General features: G+C 40.7%; 2 protein-coding genes across 7 annotated transcripts; one reads left to right on the forward strand and one right to left on the reverse strand.

The window, feature by feature from the left end:
- Positions 1–808: 808 nt before the first annotated feature.
- Positions 809–10,546, reverse strand: LOC138202112 (sodium-dependent neutral amino acid transporter B(0)AT2-like). Of its 3 annotated transcripts, XM_069155854.1 has the most exons (12): positions 10,463–10,546; positions 8,173–8,386; positions 7,373–7,530; positions 6,791–6,911; positions 6,488–6,663; positions 4,934–5,044; positions 4,596–4,837; positions 4,242–4,425; positions 3,937–4,138; positions 3,357–3,516; positions 3,059–3,221; positions 809–2,721 (listed from the first exon to the last, which is right to left on the reverse strand). In XM_069155854.1, exons 2-12 carry the CDS (start codon positions 8,384–8,386, stop codon positions 2,509–2,511), a joined length of 1,944 nt encoding a protein of 647 aa, XP_069011955.1. In that variant the 5' UTR covers positions 10,463–10,546; the 3' UTR covers positions 809–2,508. The 3 variants fall into 3 exon arrangements, with proteins under 3 accessions (XP_069011955.1, XP_069011954.1, XP_069011957.1); XM_069155853.1 differs by lacking the exon at positions 10,463–10,546 and having other exon boundaries at positions 8,173–8,703; XM_069155856.1 differs by lacking the exon at positions 10,463–10,546 and having other exon boundaries at positions 7,373–7,465; positions 8,173–8,229.
- A 1,485-nt stretch (positions 10,547–12,031) lies between these two features.
- On the forward strand, positions 12,032–22,886 carry LOC138202113 (epidermal growth factor receptor kinase substrate 8-like protein 1). Of its 4 annotated transcripts, none has more exons than XM_069155857.1 (19): positions 12,032–12,112; positions 13,154–13,212; positions 13,303–13,461; positions 14,394–14,540; positions 14,654–14,736; positions 15,772–15,884; positions 16,182–16,237; positions 16,350–16,479; positions 16,570–16,658; positions 16,743–16,817; positions 18,192–18,340; positions 18,883–19,030; positions 19,753–19,829; positions 19,916–20,012; positions 20,246–20,371; positions 20,490–20,640; positions 21,693–21,858; positions 22,037–22,169; positions 22,692–22,886. In XM_069155857.1, exons 2-19 carry the CDS (start codon positions 13,183–13,185, stop codon positions 22,776–22,778), a joined length of 2,016 nt encoding a protein of 671 aa, XP_069011958.1. In that variant the 5' UTR covers positions 12,032–12,112; positions 13,154–13,182; the 3' UTR covers positions 22,779–22,886. The 4 variants fall into 4 exon arrangements, with proteins under 4 accessions (XP_069011958.1, XP_069011959.1, XP_069011960.1 ...); XM_069155858.1 differs by having other exon boundaries at positions 19,756–19,829; XM_069155859.1 differs by having other exon boundaries at positions 19,759–19,829.
- The last annotated feature ends 64 nt before the right edge of the window (positions 22,887–22,950 follow it).

The raw sequence follows: 22,950 nt of genomic DNA on the forward strand, positions 1-22,950 counted from the left end.
TCAGGCAGATGTCAAGTCTTTCTAAATGCATAGATGCTACTTCATCATATTTGACTCTACTCTCCACTCCCTAGTATTAATAGACAGTGAGGAGATAAGAGATCTACAGTGTTTAGTCTGTAATAATCTGAGCGGCCTGGTTTGAAACATTTGAGTAGCAGCGGTGTATCTTTCATTCCCACAGTCTGCAGGGACTCTTAATCTGTTCAAGGGCTGATAGGAAAGATAAACAAAGAAATACACCGACTCTTCACTGTAACAAAAGGACATCTCTCTTAGCACAAGTCCAGTTATAGTTCACATTTCAGGCCACCTGCACTTGTTCTGCAAATAAAAGTATGCAGCCTTTTACAGACACAATAAGAAACACTAAAATCTGCCTTGTGTCTGTTACATTTGAGGAACATTTCCTAGCCGGGCAGACTCTGGTACCTGTGACTGTACAGTACAGAAGAAAAGCAAACCTTCTTGTTAGCTCAACATGTTGTTCTCATACAGCTGTTCAGATATTCACCTCGTCATAAATCTTGATGTGCTTCAACTCTCCCAGGCAGGTAGTGGTACACCTCCAGTGCCAGCACACAGCAGTGGAAGTGGCACGTGGTCAAGTCTACCTTAAACTAAGTCATTCTTAATAGGATGAGAATTGAAATCAAACTTTTTTTTTTTAAACTAAAGAAAAAACAATTTCTCCAAAGTCTGGGTAACTGAAGTCCCAAAGTCCCTATAGCAGTTCATTCCCAAGTATGTAAAAAAATCTTGCAAAGTAGCCAAAGTATGAGCACAGTTTCAGGATTCATGATGAAAGTTTTGTGTTTTTTAATAGAAGAATGGGAACACATGACATATTACATTTTCTTCAAAATTCATACTATACTTAATCGTAGACAACATACAATGGTGAAATTAAATGTTTTTAAAATTATACATATGCAGGAATGCTTTTAACATTTTGTTCATCAGCCCTGATAAAGTTGAAGGCACCCAGAATTTAACAGCATTCAAGTTCAGAAGGTCCATTCATTGTGATAGTAACCCATTAAAAATGAAAATAAAAACAGCTAAATCACAAACAAAACTACACCTTTGACATCAGAAAACATTCGTCACCAAGCAAGTATGTCTAAAAAAATACTTTTAGAAACACCATAATTACATCATATACTGTATTTACATGTGGAGTAAAGGAGTGCTTTGTATTGACGGTAGCTTTGACTAGCTTATTTAAACAATCACAAAAGTAGTTTCCTTTCCACTTGGGCATTACAAAAAACATGCGCACAAAAAAATTCTTCATGCAAATTTCCAATTTACATCTAAAAAGTATCAAAATGATTTGAACATCTCACAAACGATCAATCAATTTGTTATTAAAGAAAAAAATTTTTTTTATACATATTTACAAATAGGAGTTTACCTTATTGTTTTTACCATGATATCACAAGACAAACTGCTTCAGCGTCCTTATGCATGTGTGCTCTGCAACACTCAAGTACTGATTTTTATTCCGCACAATGCACTGTTTTCGTTGCTGATGAGTCAAAAGAACTCGGATACCGTTTATCAGCTGTGGTTTGAACAGAGAATGTTAACAAGTGTGTTTAGTATTAACCATGCGGCCACACCTGGTTACTTGGTGTACAGTACTTAAAACAGTAACTCTGTCCAGACTTGTGTTTTTGGAGCTGTAAACATGGCGGAATAGCATTAACACTATACCTTGTAGCTGTACTTAAAGTCAACGTACACAGCTGATTTGTCTCTTTCCTGGTGTACCAGTCTTAATAATCTCTTACTGTGCTGTAAAAGTTAATTGAATTGAGTTGGTTTTTCAGGAAAATGTTTAAAAAAAAAAAAAAAATCAACAGCTATATATGCAGAAGAGATTTTTGGCCATGATGAGCAGCAACACTGTACTCAACAAAATGAGGAGTCAAAGGCTGAAAAACTGACAATTGTGAGGATAATTACTCTGACAGTAACATGCATGGACAGTTAAAATGATATCAATCTCAAGCTAGTGAAAAAAAACACTAATAAAAATGTCAGATGTTTTAGATAAATATAAATTTTTATGAAAAAAAATCTGGATGATGGCAGGATGTTTATGGCTCTTATCAACACTGACTTTGCTCATTTGGACAACAACCCTGTAAAATAAACAGCTGTTAGAAATTCCTCCTTGTCGTGGATTTTTTGAAATCACACAGCAATGTTTCCTAAATTACACTTTTTAAAAGTTGTACTTGCTGGAACATTACCGGTCTGTAGGTAATTGATTATCCTCTAGATATGATTTCACTTAATTTAAGTAAAAAAAAAAAAATAAAAAAAAAAAATAGTGGAAAAAGTTTTTAAATATCAAACTATTTTGAACAAATGCGCTAAAAGTTGTGAGACCCTTGACTTGTCCTTACAAATGGCCCTTTGAAATTTTTAGTGCATACTTCGGGTCATTTGAATGTGTAACGAGTCCAGTGTTCACGAAACGGGAGCAGCAACCCCATTCTATAGGTCCAGTTCTGACATGTCAGTCATAGGAGTTTCCACTGTGCTAACAATGCTGTACTGACCGATCTCCGTATCTCTGGATGGTGGCTTGTTCCTGTCCTGCAGAACAGCGTGGATAAAGCCCAGTGGGACGGGCAGCGTGGCAAATATGATCAATGAAGCCAGAACAGCCAGAGCCCAATCGGGGTATTCCAGTCTGACGTTAGTGGCCTGAAAAGGTTGAAATCAAATTAAAACCTCAAGAACGGGAACAAGTGGCAGAGCATGATACAATAACTGAGTTATTTCTTTCATGCGAAGGAGCAGGTGTGGAAAGAGCTTTGTTTATTTAATAGTTTTTGTGCCAACGTGCCAAAAAACAACAACCGTTTGCCTTGAACAAGATGCAACTTGTTTTGTGGCTGAACTGCCGAAAATTGTTGATGTTTTAGATTGAGAGGAATACGGTGTCCACTGAACTGAACAAACTGCACACGCAAAAACATGACCGCACCACTGCAATATCCAATCTCATGTAGCTGGTGCACTTCATTAAAATCAAACATACCTGCTCCTGGTTCCAGGTCATATAAGTGGGGCGCGAGATGATCATGTGGATCGTTGTGGCTCCGAGCAGCCCCAGCATGGCAAATAGACAAATGTATTTCCACAGGTACTTGTAAACAACAGTGGGGCGCCAGCCAAGCATTGCCTCAATGTCGTCAAGGAACCTTTAAAAAGAAAAAGAAAATGAGAAAGTCCGACTTTCAGAAATTGTTTGTGATTCAGAATCAGAGAGGTTGATTAGTTGAAATATGCACTGAATTTAAGATTTCAGTTAACCGCAGTGTGAAAAGGAGCCCCACCTATCAGCTCCGTACAGCCAGGACACACTGAAGGTCTCAAACACCACCACAATGATGAGGGGCAGCGTGGCGGAGTAATCGTCTAACATCATCACAAAGTAGTTGCCACAGCGCTGCGTAAAGAACAGGCCAATCACAAAGCCAGTGATGCAGCTGACAACTGCAACAGGGCAGACATGTTAGGACGAAACACAGCTACTCCAAAGAAAACATACACAATCATACACTGTGGGGGGAAAAAAATCATGTAGTTTGTTTTGAATAACTTTAAAAAGGCACATTTCCACAATTTTGCTCCCTCTCAGATTTGAGGTGTCTTCCTTTGTCTCAGCTCCATGACACGAGGCGAGACACTGGATGTAAGACTGAACTTCTAACAGGGTTGGCAGGGTGAAATAAACATTTTGTGAAGACAGTGATACCGATTTTGGCGTATGTGTCTAGTATATTGCAGAATTTTACAGCATCAACAGATGTGCTATCTATCAACAGCTGTGCCCTGGTAATGCAGCTCACCAACTACTCCCCTTCTTGAAGGGAAAAAAAAAAAAACAACAATGGGGGTAAAGCAGATGCTTACTTGTGAGTTTGGTCTTGTTGTTGGCCAGAGTTTTGAAGCGGTCGGTGAGGGGGGCGAGGATGCCCTCCATAGTGCCAAACATGGTGCTGAGTCCCAAGTTAAGCAGCATGAGGAAGAAGAGGGCGGACCAGAACGGGCTGCCGGGCAGGAGAGATATGGCCTCTGTGAAGGCAATGAAAGCCAGACCTGTGCCCTCGACACCCTGAACACAACCAGGGCCGGCTTTAGTTTCCATGTAGAGCACTCAAAACACAGAACCGTCCACTAAAGCAAACGGAAATCAGTCGAAGTAACTCGGTCTTTACCTTCTGCATCTCTTGTTCCAGGTTGCAGTCTGTTAAATTGCCAGGGACTGCATTTCCATTCTGTTTGAACCAGGCTCTGTAGTCCTCTAGAGCCACAGAGCTGGGATTAGAGTAGTTGAAGGCTGGCGTCATGTTTTTGTCCACATACTCGCTGTGAAACTGCTCTGACAGCTTCAATAAGTTACTAAAAAAGAAACAACAGAATATACAAACATAAACATATATACAATCAATCATCCAGTTCAGAAGAAATGCCCTTTAATGCTGCCCATGCATGGTACAAGAACAGCTTCACCTATTTATGTCAACAGTTTTTAAGATGCGGCACATGTCGAAAGGACAGATTAAACATACCTGGATACACATCCCATGACCTTGTTTTTGGCCCGAAAGCCGAGCACAGCAAACACCACCAGGGTGGCCAGCAGGGACGTGAGGAAGTTTATAAAGGAGACCGTGAAGGCATCTCGGTGGCAGTTGTTGTTCTTGGGATTGTAGGAGGAGTAGGCAATGATGGACCCAAAGCCGAGGCCCAAGGCGAAGAACACCTGCGTGGCCGCCTGCCGCCACACCTGCACGTCGGCCCAGATTTCTAACTGTGGACGCATGACGGGAACAAAAGGTGTGTCGGGGATAATATTCACATCTGCCTCCCTTCTCAGCTCTCAACCAGACGTTTTATCTGCGGATACCTTGGGGTAGAACATGTAGGTGATTCCCTCTAAGGCTCCGTCCAGCATGAGTCCACGGATGAGGAAGCAGAACAGCACCACGTATGGGAAGATGGAGGAGAAATACATCACCTAGGAAACAAGGAGAACAAATATTTACTTGTGAGTACAGGCACTTTTTTTTCAAGTGGCTCCCTACTGCTTTTATTATTTGAAGGAGTAAATGAACTTATTTTTACAAATGTATATTTCTCTTGTTAGCACGTTGTGTTCCAACAAACTCCTACTTTCAAATTTCTTATTCGTATTCCTTCTGTATGTTTATGTAAATTGCCTTTTAGACTGCTGAATTCCACAAATTATGTTCCTACAACAACCCTGTTTCCCCACAAAGAGGACTAAAGTTTCAAAACAGGATTATCAGTATCAATAGCAAATAACATTATGCCTGGGTAACAGTGCAAACACAATTTAATTTATAACAAAACAAGGGAACAAAAAAGAGAATAAGGTTGTGATGTTAGTCACAGAATTACAGAACAAGAGCTCATATCTACAGCTGCACTCTGATATTCAAAAGGTAACTTAGAAAGACACATTTTAACAAACAACGGCCTCGACAGATAATCCAAAAGTCCATTTTTACAAACTGAACATGACCTTTGCAATCAAGCTGTCAGATGCAGAAGTGAGTGATTGTGGGAAACACCTCTTATCAGCCTGACTCGATTTTAACTTCCTCTTTGGTGTTTATACAGTACAACAGACTTCCCATTCTATGTTAACTACAGGTTATAGTTATTTCATCTAAATACATGTTTGCCCCGTATGTTTTGCTGTTCTATTGAGAATGCACTGCCTATTATTATTATTAACACATGAAGCGGTTTTGGATTTGAAGTGGATCGACAGGTAAGCCACACATTCCACACATTCCTTCACCCACAGTGAACCTGAAATTTAAGCCCAACACATGAAGGGCATTTCACCCAACTGGGAATACACACAAAGTATGACAGGATGCAATTTCATCAATCTTTTTTTTTTTTTTTTTATCAGGCAAACTAAGTAATGGCTCGTTTTCATGTTTTAGTCATTTAAAGTTCAGTCTTTCATTCAGCTCTTTCCAAAGTAAACATGTTATTCAAAAATAACTTATTGCCAGGGTGCTGTTTAAATTGCATTACAAATATTTTCTTAAGTAAACAAAACAGACATTTTTAGCACCATTTCAAATGCATATGCCCATTTCTCCTGCAAATATGAATCATCCAACACCAGCAAGCATATTATATATTATAAACAGACTTATCAGTCATTTAAACTTGTGAAGTTTGAAGCAGCAACTCCTCTAGTAGCAACCTGGTAAATGCTCGAGTCGAGTCAATATTAGTAGTATTCAATTATACCGGCTCTACAGAAACATCTAGGTGGTTCTAAACATACGTTAAATAATCATCATCATAATCATAATAATAATAGTAATAATAATCTTTCGGAAATGGCACTGCTTCCTTAACAGTGAAGCTCTGCATTCTGAAAGCCAGGTGCCACAACAGGTCAGACAGCAGGTACCTTGACCGACGTCTTGATACCCTTGGACATCCCGAGGCACACGATGGTCCAGGCTGCCAGCAGGCAGCAGACGATGTAAGGGTTGAAAGAGCCCGTCTCATCGATGGAGTCTGTGATATCCAAAGCTTTGCGGTACCAGAAGTACGATGTGGGAGAGCTCTTTTCACATTCTTTTACTGGTATGAAAAAGAAAAGAAGAAAAAAAAAAAAGATCAATCACTCCTCCGACATGTGACACACAGCTGCCACATTTACAAATTCATTGCTATTTGTGTCGTGTGAACCTTAATGCTGCGTGTTTACCGGTTACGTTCCCGTGTTCTGGGCACTGTTCCCACGGTAAAGGGTACTGGAAAGAGTTCCCGAGATAGAAAAGACTCCATGCAAGGATCACATTGTAGTAGAGAGCCACGAAGGAACAAACCTAAAGGACATTTGAGAGCAAGATTATCAGATTCATGAAAAAAAAATTACATTATCCTTTAAAGAGTAAAAGTGCGAACACTATTTAGCGTTTGTTACAGGTGAAATATGAGCTTGCGGTGTCAGCTGCACAGAAATACAGAGAAAGTGCTTTTGTCTAAAGCTACGTTATAATATTTAAGAGATAAAAAAGAAAGACCAAATTATTTATTTTTTTAAACAGTCAGTCATCGAAAGAAAGCTGCAGCCTGCTTTGCTGTTAATTCATCATCAGCTTCAGTAACAAACTGATAAACCTCATCACATTGTTGCCATGTTAAAACATTTTCATGCAGCACTGTGAATGTGCAAACAGGAAATTGCAAACTGAAGCTTCCGACGCAAAATGACACCTGCAAAGCACGTGACACCATTCACTTCCACTTAATATTAGTAGAAAGTAGATAACACTTCATATCTTACCACGCAGCTGGAGTAACCGATGCCTGCCAGCCGAGGGGAGATGTACTTCCACACTCCGATGCTGCCCTGCCGGATGGCCTGACCGGCGGCCAGCTCCAGGAAGAACAGGGGAATGCCAATAACCACCATTAGCAGCACATACAGCAGGAGAAAAGCTCCTGAGAAGAGGTGACCAACACTCAGTTAGCAAAAGAGCATCACAATCCGATGCTCAAAACTCTGGGTTAAAGGAGCAGCAGATGCCAGACGGTTTTATTTTAAACGTACACTCAGCGTCTCCCATAACACGAGCGGGCCGGTATTATTTCAGCCAAGAAATTGATTTAAAAAAAAAAAAAAAAAAAAGATTTAATCTTGTATCATCTCTATATGTCTTTATTTTTTTTTTGTTCTAAATTATGGAGAGCAGTATCAATAAACGTATCATCAGGTATCAGTACCCCCCCCCCCCCCCCCTAGGCCCAAGTAAATTCTCAACCTGTGGGGGAAAACTGCACAATCAGCATTTTAAGCAGTCTTATTTCCGCTGCCTGCAACACTGAAGGCGTCTCCAGGGTAAATAAGATGAGGCTTTTAAACTTCAAAATGCAAACACAGTAACGCAAGCAGCGATTACAGTTCAGTTAATGCATTTGCGTGCACAATATTATCAGTGTTTCTTTGACCACGTGCTTGTCCTGCGATGGCGACGCCTACCTCCGACCTCCCACCCTGCAAAAATAAATGCTGCACACGCTGCACCAACAACAACAACAACTGAATTTGGCCATCTAATACGGATGAAAGTAACGGGTGCTCACCTCCTCCATTCTGGTGGCACAGATACGGAAACCTCCAGACGTTTCCGAGCCCGACGCTGAATCCCACCTGGGCCAAAAAATACTCGACTTTACTGTTCCACCCGGCTCGAGCAGCGGGCTCCGACGAGCCCTGCTGGCTCGCCTCAACCTCCGACCCCGCGGCTCCTGCCTTCCCATCATCATCACCATCAGTTGGCAGGGGCTGTTTCTCCATCTGAGATCGAGGGGACGACAGTAAACAAAAGAAGCTGCTCAAATGGGGCAGGGAGGGCATGCGACAGGGCACGGATGAAGAAACACCGGGGAAGAGTATCGGAAGTGATTAAACATTCCCGGCATCCTGTCTACTCGGATTTAAGACGAGTTGTTTTTGTTTTTTTCCTGCTATTAAACAGTTGTTGTTTCTGGGTGCTGCGATCAAACTGACTTTGCGACCAGCAAACGTCGTGAACGGAGAGGAAGAAGGCAGAAAACAGGATAATACCGGAGATCATCTTTTATCCGGCAGTCCGCGTGCCCATTTGAGCACGTGCGGTTTCAACTGTCACTGTGCCGTGAATCACGTCGCGAGCCGATTTCTTCTTTGAAATATAACATAATAGATATTTATATGGCGTTATTTAACTCTAAAATAAGACACATAAGTGTTAATTGCGGTAATTATCTATGTACGCGGGTATTTTCGCGGTTTATTGTTGTGACGTAGACGTGGGTTTGTTTCTCCCTTTGTTGCGTCAGCAGGAGAAACACTGCATACTATGCTGTTGCGTTCAAGGACTGCACGAAAACTTTATCTACGTGTTTAGCGCGCACACACACACGCACACACACACACACACACACTCAAGTAAATGTACTTAGATACTTTGCTGCTTAAATGTTGTAATTAAGGAGTTTCAGACACTGTTGATCATTTGGATTAAGGCAAAGCTTGACAACCAGATTTTGCAATTTTTTTTTTTCTTTTTTTTATATCTCAGAAGTAAATGAGCTGCAAGATTACAGACGATCAAAACGTCCAAAATCAATGTTAAGGAAATGAATGACTCAATAAAAATTATACATGCAATCGAATGCCTCAAAACTAATATTAAATTTAGGCATTCATAATTGATAGAAGGCAACATAAATAGATTTCTAACATCTGTTTTTATTTCCCCGTGTATTTATGTACTTTCTCATTTTTATTATTAATTTCTTCATTTTTTTAAAAATTTAATCTTTTAGTTCATGTAGACTAATTATTTGTGTATTATTTCCCCTTTGCATTTTCCTACTTTTTATTTCCAGAAACTCATTTATTTATGTATTTCTTTCTTTCTTTCTTTTACCTCTCCTCATAAATTTCTGCTTCTTTGAGCAGATGAGAGGGCTGCCAATCAAAATGTGTAGTGGAGTCATCTTTACATCTATTGGTGGATCGACATCAGATTGGATAAATCTACTGTACGTGTTTTGCTCCCACACCAGAGGCCAAGCTCACTCCTGAAATTGTTACTTCCAGGCAGAAGATTGTTAGAGAACTGAGGTACTCAACTAATTTATCCAAAGAATGACGTCAGAATGATGCAGATTAACTTTTTAATGTGTACATGCCAACAGCAAACCAAACACTTCACCTCCCAATCCTAATTAATAAATCGATTTGATCAATTAATTCATGCCTATATTTATTTTATTTTCAATGCATTTAATGACATGATTGATTTTTGAGTTATTTATTTATTTGAATATTGGCAGTTTCGGTCCTCCATACCAGATTGAGTCCTTGTGGCTCTCATTTGCACATGAACGAGCCCTGAACGCAGCATAAACGGAACACCATTTTAAGATTAAATTTTCCGACACGTGTGAGTGCAGGATGTACTCCCACAGTGAAAGTGGGATCCTCACACACTATCTGTATCCATAGCAAGGGTCGTATGCAAACTAAACAAAACTTTAAATAAAGTTGATGAAGTGACGTTTAACTTTAAGGAACAATAAAGAAATCTAAGATGATCAAGTATGGTTTTCCCAAACGAATGAAATAATAAATTCGTGTCCTTAAGAGTTTGCAATAGCATCAATGTTCAGATTATACACAGACATATTGGTTATAAAGTCACACTGATCTGACAGTCAGTGTCTGGTCAGAGACAAACACATACACGCGTACTTGTCTGCCACGTATGCCTGTTCTGGAGGTAAATAAATCACTCTCCTCTGCATTCCCAACTCAGGAACAACTAGCTATATAATCTAGGCGGCTGGAAATTCGTGTATTTATTTAAAAAAAAAAGATAAATACCTTGAGGTATCAAAGGGTGGAATATTCCTGAAAAAGTTTTCCAAATGTCCTGAAAGCAAAGTCAAGTGGTCACCCCGCTTGCCACTTCACCTGACTCCGCCCATACATCTCCCTCCTCTGGAAAACGGAGACTCGTACAACTGTTATGAAACGGGACACCGCACTTCATCCCTGTGGATGACCCACCTCACCCACCAACTAAATGTGTGTGTGTGTGTAGGCAACCATAGACTATAGACTGATATTTAGTTCATTTCCAAAGTGCTTATTGCACCTACGTTGCTGAAATCGCAAGGGAACTGTTATAGTTTATGATGTTTTATTTCCCAGCACCTCTATAAAAGCCTATTTTCTATTCATTTCAATTAACCATTTTGAATATATTTACATTTTTAAAACATTAGAATTAGACACATTGTGTGTAAATTTGGCTTGTAAACTCCCTGAAATTTTAAGAGGTTAACAAAAACGGGGTTTTTTTTAGACGTAGTAGTGGAAAGTAACTAAATACATTTACTTTTATATAAGTATTGTTACTTGCTCAAATACAAATTTGAGGTACTTAATCGTGACTTGAGTAGGCTATTTCCATTGTATGTACCTTTATACTTCTACTCCTCTACACCTCAAAAGCAAATATAATAATGTTCCCTTCCTGTCCAGTAAAAAAAAACATGCTTCTCTCTATATTTAGGATTTGAATGTTTTTGTGATAAACTGAATGATTAAATATTCCTTTATGTGTTGAGAAAATTCTTGTACTTCTTGAAATAAACTATTTAATAACCCTCTTGGATTCTGAGGACAGCGATGCTACAAACATTATTTTATAGTAAACTAACTAAGAGTATATGTTGTTCAAATTAGAATAACCTTAAATAACTGCAGTTTTAAAATGCACATTAATGCAACAGTAATATGAATCTAAATACATTGTTAATAACAGTAAAACACTCACAGGGACATCTGCCGCAAAATTAGTGTTTTTACTTTGATACACTGAAAACATTTTGGAGAGACTTTTACTTAGAAAAAGCTTGGTAACAATTTTCACACAGAAATCCTTTGTAATTTTTACATTTTTAATTTTTAATGCGGATACATAAATACAAACAAACACCAACATATAGATTGAGTAAAAGGTGACATTATGAAGTAAAAAGCACTTAAATAATAATTTGTTATAGAATTTTAACAAACAATCGAGGTAATAATTACAGGGCCAAAATTCTTTTTTTTTTCAGTGTATGTTTAATACATTTTTCTAATTATACTTACATGCTTTTACTTAAGTAAGACTTTGAATGCGGTATTTTTACTTGTAGTGGAGTATGTTTACAATGTGGTCTTGGTACTTTTACTAAAGGACCTGAATACCTCTTCTACCACTCCTTAGCTGTCCTCCCATGAAATGCATGCACTTGTCAAGTATGTATGTGCACAGGAGAGGGAGTCAATAAATATTTTCATCTCTAAGGTGGGGTAGTAGACTGGGCGGGACAGCACGAGATGACACACCTCTGCTTTGTCACAGTTTAAAGACCACAGTGTGAGACACCTGCAGTTATACCGAGACTCAGGACAGGTTTCACTGTCAGTACACACAGCTGTTAATATCAGGAATAAAGCACAGGAAGCCCGTCAACCTTGGTAAGTCGATTCAACCTCCAGGTTCCAATCATCTGTAGTTGTTGGAAATCTACTTTAAAATCAATTCTCAAATGAATTTGGAGAAGTACAGTAGCTATGGATCAAAAACTTTACTATTTGTCACTTACCTTTAATGTCATTATTTATGGATTATGTGTTGGGATTTAGAGCTAAAAACATGTAATCACCACTAATCAAGTATTTTTGTCCATTTGATGGAATTTCAGAATCCCAAGGTTTGTTAACCTGGTTTCACTAAAATCAAAAACATTGTGCACACTTACTAATGTCCTTAGCATTAATTTGTATTGTTTGGCAAAGTATCTCCAGATCACAAATTTTCTCCCCAATCAAGTTGAATTGTGTTTATATAGGACATTATGGGCTGCGAATGTGATGTGCTGAGGTTGTTTTTTTATATCCCTGCTCTGATTCTCAGTCATGCTGATGTAGGAATTAAGCCAATATTTCAAACAGTATTTTTATTAATCGTGCTCAAACCGTGATGCTTATTTTCATCACTGCCCTGTTGCAGTCTTTAATTTTTTGAATGTTACGTCATACATGTATATGTATGACACCATGTCTGGTATGGTAAAGTATGATTTCACTGATGAAACCAGTTTGGAGGAAGTGTGATACTGCTGGAGGTGTTTGCTCTCTTTGACACCAGTGATCACTGTGCTGATGGTTGCTGAGGAGCAGATAGATTGAAACAGTTACACTACTGTAGTCAGACTGGTTGGGCAGCTCAATAACTCACACAGTATAACCCCGTGTGAATGAAGCAGGGACAGGATAAGCTGACGCACACTGAAGTAGGGGAAGGGCAAACTTGAATGAGGATGTTGCTTCAGAAAGGTACTAGTTATGACCTGTTAGAGAAAAAGACTGAACTGTTTCTGGCATTAAAACTAAACCATCAGCTCCAGATGAAACATCTACAGCTGTGAACGGATCAAAGGTCTTCTAACAACAGCCTTTATAATTCCACCTAAAATATTTGATGAATGTTAGTAATGGTCTGGTCTCTCTTTTAAGCTCTCACAGAGCAGCTGACACAGTGAAGGATGACAAATGTCACACGACACCTAGTTACCGTGAGTCATAACCCATTTTCCAAAAACAAATATTTCAATATTTAATTTTCCCTCACTTCCTCATACTTACTTTTCCATCACTGTCTGCAGCACCTTCTGACGTTCTCGCTTCAGGACAGAGACATCCAGAGTATTGAGGAGGCCCAGGGACGTCTGTCCTTCCTGGCTCAGAATAAGAAGCTATGGAGTCAGCAGATGTACCTGGATGTTGGAACGGAGGCCATTCACCTGCGGGATATACAGAGCCAGGTGAGGACAGGAGCATGATGGTCAACAGGACTGTGGGTTATGGGGGATTCAACAGATGAAGAGATTTATAAGGGTTCAGTCAGCGGTGGAAAAAGAAAACTAAAAACATCAAGTAGAGTACTTAAGTATACTACTACTTACTATATACTTTCACTCTACTACACTTTAGAGGGAAATATTGTACCTTCAGCTCCACTAGATTTATTTGACAGCTTTAGGAGATGAATGGATAATATACTGAGCTTTTACAGTACAACACGTTGTTAAAGATTAAACCTGTGGTTTCCAACCTTTTTGTCCTTTGATATCTTACAAAAATCAGTGTGTAATCGGAGTCACATTTGTTAACAGCTCCAACAAAATTGGGATTTTTTTTTTTTTTTTTTTCCTGTAATCTTCTTACATGGTTCCATTTCAGTAAATGTTCAAATGATCCAACATCTCAGCAAAAATCAAACATTAGAGAAGAAGTCTAAAAAAAACCTGAAAACAGACTTGTGGATCGGAACTTTGTTTTTACTTGTTTCCTCTCTCAGTATCATCTGACGACCCCTCAGATTTATCTGCTGTCCCAGTATATAAAACTAGATATAAAGTAGTTCAAACTAGCTCCACCTGCAGCAGCTACAACAGTAACATGCTGTTTAAACACACTGATGCTTCAGTATTAATAACCTAACGATGTCATACATAATAATATATCAGTCAGAGGGACCAAACCAGTGTATTTGCTTTAATACTTTAACTATATTGTTGCTAATACTTTAGTACTTTTGTCATGCTGGACTTTTACTTGTAGCGGAGTATTTGTTTCCTACTGTATCAGCACTTTTACTTCAGTAAAAGGTCTGAATATGTTTTCCATCACTGTGGTCAGCTGAGAAATTCATATTCGTATTCATATTGACCCTCAGTTTCCTCTACTTCCTCAGGACGAGCTGGAGAACTACGCGTTCAAACATATCTACCACTGCAACGCCATCACAGACAAACACTTCCCATCCCTCCTTCAGTTAGTCTGCCAAGACGCAGATCAGAAGAAGCCGGACATTCACTTCTTCAACTGTGAAACCGTGAAGGTAATTAATACAGCGGCACCTGAGCGGCTTCCCAGAGGGTCCTGCCCATTTAAACAGTCGTCCCCGGTTCAGGTTCTACGGGTGATGCCACCTCCAAATTCTTATTCTCACAGGCGGAGCAGATCTGTGATGACGTCAGCCGTGCGGTTTCAGGTTCCTCCACCAGCAGGAGTCAGAAGCTCGCCGATGCCCTCAGGTAGAGTGAATGTCACGGTCACAAAAAAAACACGTGTTGATGTTTCCAAGCTTTTAAGGGTCCAGTTTCCATGTTTTAGTGGACCGTGTGTCTTTCTCTCTCTCTCTTTGTATTGTTTTGTGTGGGAGGAGGTTAACATTGTAACAACAAAACAGCCGAACGAAAGACAAACAATGAATTGTTTGATTTTTCTCCTCTTTTACTGCCATTGTGCCTCATTTTCCATTGAGTCAAAGCGATACTGCGTGACCGTCCACCTGCCTGGGAGGTAAGCCGGGAGGGAGAGACACAGGAAGGACAGTGTAAACAGCTGACAGAGCGAGAGAGAGACTGGTTTTACCGGTTTCGACATAACTTAAGAAGGTGTGACAGAGATAACAAGGCCATTGTGACAGAAAAGCAGAGAGGGAGAGCAGAGGAGGTATGACGGTGTGCAGGCTCACGGCCGAGACGGATTACTGGTTTTGAAAAAGTTCTGTTTGCAGGACGTGTGAGGGTCAGACAGACACATGTGGTAAGACACACAGATGGTGGAGGTTTTGTGTTGGGATTATTGAACAGTCAGTCAGTGTTCTCTCTAAGATATCTGTGTGCTCAAGACAAACGTTTTGAGCTCGATTCAATGTTGACCTTGTTATTTTGCATTTAAAACTATTTTGTTGTTTGCTGAGTTGTCAATTGTGTATTATATGGTATAGCCATGAGTAAGCACAATCAGGCTGTTTACTCTACTTTCATGGTGGAATAAGGGCTGTGGGATTGAATTTCAGAGGCACCGCATCATTGACAGGGGCCTGCATTGACTGCTTTGACACACTGAACATGTGTCTCCAGAGCTGCATCCAGTTGAGCCTCTCAGAATGAGAATGAGGCTGTTGGGCATTAAATGTGTTTGACTTTTTAAGCTCTCACTGAAGGGCGTTTCCTGTGATGGTGCTGGGTGAGCGGCCACGCCATCATCAACAAGAAGGCAGCTCTCACCTTTTAACCTGCGGCATAATGTAGGTGTTGAAACTCTCCTCACTCGTCCTCCAGGCTGCCTCAGAGTGGCGGAGAGATGCTTGACCCCTATGAAATACCGAGCCCACCCTTCTCACTTGCTCCGAATCCCCCAACATCCAACCCTCCACCTTACCCTGGACTCAGAGGTGAGAAGAAAAAAAATGCTTCTTTTGTTTTACATGAATGCCTGTGTGTGAATGCTGTAGGAAGCATTTGGAAGCATTTGACATGTTGGGAAGGTACGAAGAGGGAAAGGAGAGAAGTGAGACTCGCTCAGTGATTTAAAAAGCTCTCAGGAGCACAGAGATGGCTTTGTGTGTTTGGGTTTGTAAGGGGTGGGTTTCAGGGGTAAAAAGGGGGGCAGGAATTCCAAACGCAGGGAAAAAGAGCTGGACCATGAATGAAAATGGATGACCTGAATCCTGTGCTCCCTTTCACCACAGCGAACGGTGTGAACGGCGGGCCTGATATCTCCTTCCTGCGAGCAGAGAGAGAAGTGGTAGGACTCCTCCTTCTCTTCCTCCTCCTGGTCCTCCTCACCTTTGCCTCTTTTCGGTCACCTCTGGTTATGTTTCATACCTGAACAGGAACCGTGTTTTTTCTTTCCTCAGGGGATCCTCAATCACTGTTTCGACGACATCGAGAACTTCATGGCCAAGCTGCAGCAGACTGCGGAGGCTGCCACGGTGCTGGGCCAGAGGAAGAAGAAGAAGAAGAAGAGTAAGAAGCAAAGTGCTGAAGGTAAAAAAATAAAAGAGATGGATATCACTTGATACAGCTGCAGTAGCTCATGATAACTCGTGTATTTTGTGTGTCAATGACGAACCACAGAGGATTTACTCACTGCAAAGGCCTGTCCACCGCCAGAGGAGGAATTCATCGACATCTTCCAGAAATTCAAATACTGCTTCAGCCTACTGGTGTGTTTTAAATCAAGTCACATTTCATTGTTTAGGTCAACTACCTACTGTGCTCCATCTTAAACTCCTCCACTTATGTCCTAGGCCCATCTGAAATCAACCATCGCCAATCCTTCATCAGAGGAGCTCGTTCACCATGTGTTCAAACCTCTGGATATGGTGAGTCAGCACTTGCTGTTGCCATTGCTGCGCCCTTGTCCTTTATGGCAGTGCACTTGAAGAGTCAACCTAGGGCTTGACGAACATCTAGTGTCGGTGATGTCACATCATTTATATGTAGGCAGATAAACAGAGGATGAACATCTACATAATATTTGGAGACTGTTGTGGCGATGAAGTCATATACAGGTCAAAATAATGGAAAGTCAGAGTGTTTACACAGGGCAGGTCTCTGTGTGACAGCCTAATTGAAACTCCAAACGCTCGATAAATGCAGCATGTGTTTGATCTGCTTTGAGCGACCTTATTTGTATGCTGTCGGGAGACCACGGTGCATACTTCTGTAACATTTGGTTCAGATTTGAGTCTTAACCGCTCGAAAAAGGCCACGTTGCCGTGCCCCGACTGCTGCTTTAGATTAGAGCTCTGGCGTGTTTCGGATGCAAGAAAAACAAACACGATCAATTTAGAAAATGATATGGCAAAGTGTTAGTTCTCGTAACGTTTATTTATGTTTATTTCATGGTTCAAGAATGGTGGTCAGCAGATACTGAAGGAATCGGTTTCTAATATGAGCAGAATTTAATTTAAATAAAATGTGAAGCATCAGATGTGGAATTTTAGGTGTGTCTCAGTTCATGTCTGATATAACCTTTAAGGTCTTCACCTGTTTCAGCTATTAATAAGACCATTAAAGGGTGGAATGGGTGTGTTTAATTTGTGTATGCTGGCACGCCTATGTGACAACGCACAGCCTCATATCTGTGGCGCAGTGCATGTAACTTCTTTGTGTGTGTGTGTGTGTGTGTGTGTGTGTGTGTGTGTGTGTGTGTGTGTGTGTGTGTGTGTGTGTCCATTCGGCTTTTATCTGTGTCAGAGCTTTAACTGAAGAATGAGCAACGTTTTCAACTTGACTTAGTCTAACCCACCAGGGACTGTTAGAATTTGAATTAGGGCTGGGCACTGATATTATGTCTCTATCATGATATGAGACGAGATATTTTGGATGTTGTAATGATGTAACATGACATTAGAGTTTCCTTTTCTTGGTTTTAAGGGATGCTTTACAGTAAAGTGATGTCATTTTCTGAACTTATCAGGCTGTTCCAGATTTTCTAATATCTGCCTTTATACCACTTAGTCATAATATCCACATCACATAATAATAATATAAGTTTATTAATAAATAATATTTGTAAACAGACCATATGTAAATACATTGTGAAAGCACCAATAGTGTTGTTGCAATGTTGAGATATTGGTCAGAAATGTTGTGTTATTTGATCTTGTCCATACCATCCAGTCCTACTTGTAAAGTCAGACCTGTCTTTGCCGATTCAGGAGCATTAACATTGATTTTCTGTGTGTGCTCAGATGGTGAAAACGACGGGGGGACCGGCTCTCGGGGCCTCGGTGTCCAGCCCCGCCCTGACCAGCTCTGCTGTTTCCCTGCTGCAAGACAACCTGAACGAGGAGGAGAGGCAGCTGTGGACGTCTCTGGGTCCCAACTGGACGCTCCCTCGGTCAGTACCAACATCTGAGGCCTTGTCAGTCAAAGTCACCTCGTGTAACAGTGGTAGTCTACACTTTATAGGACAATGAATCTGGTTTTACCTTATTTTGCCTGGATTCTCCTGATACATTTATAACACACCTATTGTGAAAAAAGCTTATATTTGATGGTGTAATTGAGGCATGTTTTCTTATTTTGTGGGATTTATTTAAGTTAAGCAGATAGATTATGAAATATATGTGTCAAACTTTATACGATTATATTATGGAGATACTTAACTGACCATGCATGCATATGGCAGCGTAGAACCTAAATGGAGAATTTCAGTATGATTATTATTTTTCTCATATTTCTGAAATGGTCCAGTGTTAAGATCATTAGTATTGGTGCCTTATTTTGTCTTTTTCCAGCTTCAATAACACATGTAAACATTGGTTTTAACTACCATAAACTGGATGGCACCTTGTTGAACAGTAGTCCTAGTTTTGCTCTCACTGCTACATAGAATCTAAGTGCAACACAGCGAGGCAGTGACTCTTTCTGCTCTCTCAGCTCTCAGCTCAGAGGGCTCAGAGATCCTCCATACACACCAGTGTTCTTGGACGGCTGGAAGCCGGAAGCCTCGAGGGCAGACGGGCAGGTTTGGGAGGATCCGGTCGAGTCACAGCATAAACATGAAGCCTTCAGAGTAAAACAAGAGGTATGGAATACCTCCGAAGGATATGGGTTAGAACTCGCCCCATTGTGTGTCAATGAGAAGAGCACTAAACAATATGAACATGTATGAGTGTGTTAAACAAGGTAATAAGACATGTAGTGGTATGCTGCCAGTCCACTAAAATGGCCTTGTGTTCATTTGTTATTTACAACCCATGCAGGCAATTTGGCTCGAATAAGATAGCTGCACAACAAATTCAGCGACATTTAGTAACAGAAATTTTGCACTTTGTGAATATGTTTGCTGTCCAAATGCAACTATGATGAACCCTGATGGAAAATAACCTGATCCAGCCACTGTCTAACTTTTTCTCGTGTTTAGGGCTACGGGCTTTTTTTCTATCCCAATCAGCATTTTGGCCTTGGCAACAAACTATTGATTTCTAAGGCTGTTGTTTCTGGTTTAAAAGTCTCTCTAAGTGAATATTAGTGTCAAATTTTGAGAGTTGTTTTGGCTGATGAATGTACTTGCATCAGATGAGGAGGATGTTCATTTTCTTTCCCTTGGCCAGTTGACTAATTGTTCGTTTGAAAGCGTACTCATAATAGAGGAAACTATCAAAAAACCTGTGCATGTACTTATGATAGTTTTGTATTGTCACCTCCTACCCGATGTTTGTTGACACTTTACCCATTTATCTGCTACTGTGTATTCCTTTTTGTGTGTTTCTACATTTGTTAATCTTCATTTTTTGTTTTCACACTCAGCAGCAGCAGCAGCAGCAGCAGCAGCAGCAGCAGTCTCCTCAGGCTCTTAGTCCTGTAGACACCCACGATGAGACGTAGGTCATCTTTCAGAAGCAAATCACTCAGCTGCTCTTATTGATCTCGACTGCATGAAAACATTGTCCATTTCATTTCATCTCAGAGATGCACCAGAGTCTGAGAGAGTCTACAGCTGCAGCTACGACTTCATAGCCAGGAACAGCAGTGAGCTTTCAGTGCAGCAAGGGGAGACACTTGAGGTAAAAACGGTGGTGCATTCAGGGACCTGTTATGAAGCTTCTTTATGAATTTGTGATCAGTTTTATTATCCCAGGAGTTACACAATGATTGTATTGTGTCTTGTACATTCCTTAAAGAACTCACATAATGTAAGGAGAGCAGTGGCTGTGACATCACGTCACTGATGTTGACACTGTAGAAATGCTATTTGCAGTTGTTGGTGCTCACTGACAGCCACTCCTCCGTCTGACAGGTGATTGAATCCTCCAAGCGCTGGTGGAAGTGTCGTAATCGGTTCAACCAGATCGGCTTTGTCCCCTTCAACATCCTGGAACCTATGGCTCACGTAGACAGCCCCGTCACCAACAAACCCCCCAGTGTAAGACACACACACACACACACACACACACACATGACTCATGCAGGCGCACAGGTATGCACTCACATGTGCATTCCAGATTGAATACCATTGTTATTTTCTCTCCACATTCCTGCAGGCTCCAGCTGCACCTCCTATCAACAAGACTTTCTCAGCAGTCCCCCCCAGCCCTCCTGCTCTGCATCCCGCCGCCTCGCAGTCCCCTCAGCGCCCGCGCACCTTACCAGCATACAACCAACACATGGGAGCTGCAGAGGACACAGATAAAGGTACACAACTACATGCTTTTGTGTGAGCTTTTACTTTACTTACTTTATGTTCATTTGCTTGTGTTTTCTAAAAGCTATAGTGCAGGACTACATATAAATAAAGGTCTGTCACCTTCAAGCCCTTGCAAAACGAGGGCACACAACGCTGGTTTAACCACCAGCAGACCAAATCTCTGCTGTCCACAGTGGACAGAGTTCTAACATCCGGTGTCTGGTGAGACATTCCCGAACTGGACAGATGAACGCAAATTGGGCATGCTCCGCGGGCACAGCATGTATGCGTACCAGAGACTTCCACCTACTGAGCCGGCTAACTTCTGGTTTAGCCCTTCGCTTACTTAAATGGGGATAAAATAATTCAATCACGTGGCTCTTCTAGACTTTACAAAATTTGTCAGACAGAACGGATCAAATTATGACAGTAAAACGAGTCATTTTGCAGGAGTTGCAATGCCATTTACCCATGACTTACCCACCATTTTACAGCAAGAACATGAGCTACAGAGTAGGCTAATAGAGTCTATGACATAAACATGTCAATAGTGTTTTTGGAATTACTCGTACTGGCAGAAGGGGGAAGCAAAATTCCCACACTGCAGGTTTAAAAGTAAAAAATGCCAAATGTAAATTGTCCACAGGTTTAATATTTCTAAGTTTAAAAAAAAAACAACTCCCTCTCCAATGCAACTCTAAAACAGCACATAGAGCAAAAAATAGATTCTTATCTGTTTCATCTGGAGAGCTGTTCTGGATTTTTAAACATATCACAGTCTTTAATAATCTTTTAATCATTGACTTCAACAAATTTGAATTTTACTGAGGATTTCATACTCTGGTGAAGTGGCATAACATTCAAGCTAAAAGTCAGATTAGAAAATATAAAATGTCTCACTAAAAAAATACAAGTACACCAAAAAAGCCTAATCATGCAGTAGTTTTGGGACTGATTGTCTTCAGTGTTTTTAAGAGCAACACTGTATTCCCTTCTGAGTCATGCAGTGACATTAACGTTTGGGCAAGAAAGTCTTACGTTTCACCTCCAATCTTTTCAGTCATGCTGGTAAACGACGAGCTGCTCCAGAGGCTGACCAATGGGAAGGCCAGTCTGAACAAACCGCTGGTCATCCCTCGCTCCTCAGAGACCTCCGTCCCGCTGGACTACCACTCTTCTCCAGAGGAGGTGGCCGAGTGGCTGCAAGGGAAGGGCTTCAGCGAACCGTGAGTGACGTCGCAAACTCCTGACTGCACACACAGTCTAAACCACATTTTGTTTGCATGCTGGGAGAGCTGTCTGCACTCTTGATGAAGTATATTCATGAAGAGCGTAGCAGCGCCAGCTGCTTAGTTCTTGTCTGAAATCCGTCTTTTAGAGTGCTTTATGTTTTGTGTCCCTCAGGACGGTGTCATGTTTGGGTGTGCTGACGGGCGCTCAGCTCTTCTCCCTCAACAAGGAGGAGCTACGAGCTGTGATTCCAGACGAGGGTGCCAGAGTGTACAGCCAGCTCACTGTGCAGAAAGCACTGCTAGAGGTAAATCAAACGAGAATCACAGCTACTTTAAAGCTGGTCATTATTTACGCGCAATTGTTTTTAAATCAAAGTCATCAATGATAAAACTATTGCATACACACAAAACATATTTGACTGTTAATCAGTTAATCAAGGAGGACAATATTTGAGAGTGCAGAGAGGGTTCAGGACAACTTTTGACCTCATGCAAAGAAACAACTGAGATGAATCAACAATCACCATCCATTACAACATTAATAAATCACCCAAGATCAATTGTGAGAAAAATTTAAATAATTGTTTAATATCAATTAATTCAGGAAGGATAAATGTTACAAATGATGTGCCATGTTACTGAGGTTCATTTATCCTGTCATGACTATTTTTGTGAATTACCTTTCTGTTAAAATGTGTATATCTGGTTTAGCGGCACGAAGACATTTTAAATCCGTGCAAACAGCACATGCTCATCACAGCCTTCTTATTAATAGAAGCTGCTCAGTCTTACCTTCATCTGTATTTATCTGCTTCTACTTTCTCAAGGATGCCAGAAGGGCCACAGAGCTGGAGGCAGTCATGGAGAAACAGAAAATGAAGGTTGATCTGAAACTGGAGAGCAGCACATTGTGAGCGGCAGCATCGTCATCATGAAGGGTATCAGATGGAAGACTGTGTTCTTCCTGTACAGCCGTCAGTAAAGAGTGAACTCTTGAGTTATTAAATATATTTAGAGAACAAGCACGTGACAGTGACCTTGACCACACACCATGTTTCAGAAGAGCAACGTGTTTTCAGGGTCAGT

Source organism: Embiotoca jacksoni, unplaced genomic scaffold, assembly GCF_022577435.1.
Source record: "Embiotoca jacksoni isolate LCO1_2020_lvr unplaced genomic scaffold, fEmbJac1.0.p SCAF_20, whole genome shotgun sequence".
NCBI classification, from domain to species: Eukaryota; Metazoa; Chordata; class Actinopteri; family Embiotocidae; genus Embiotoca; species Embiotoca jacksoni.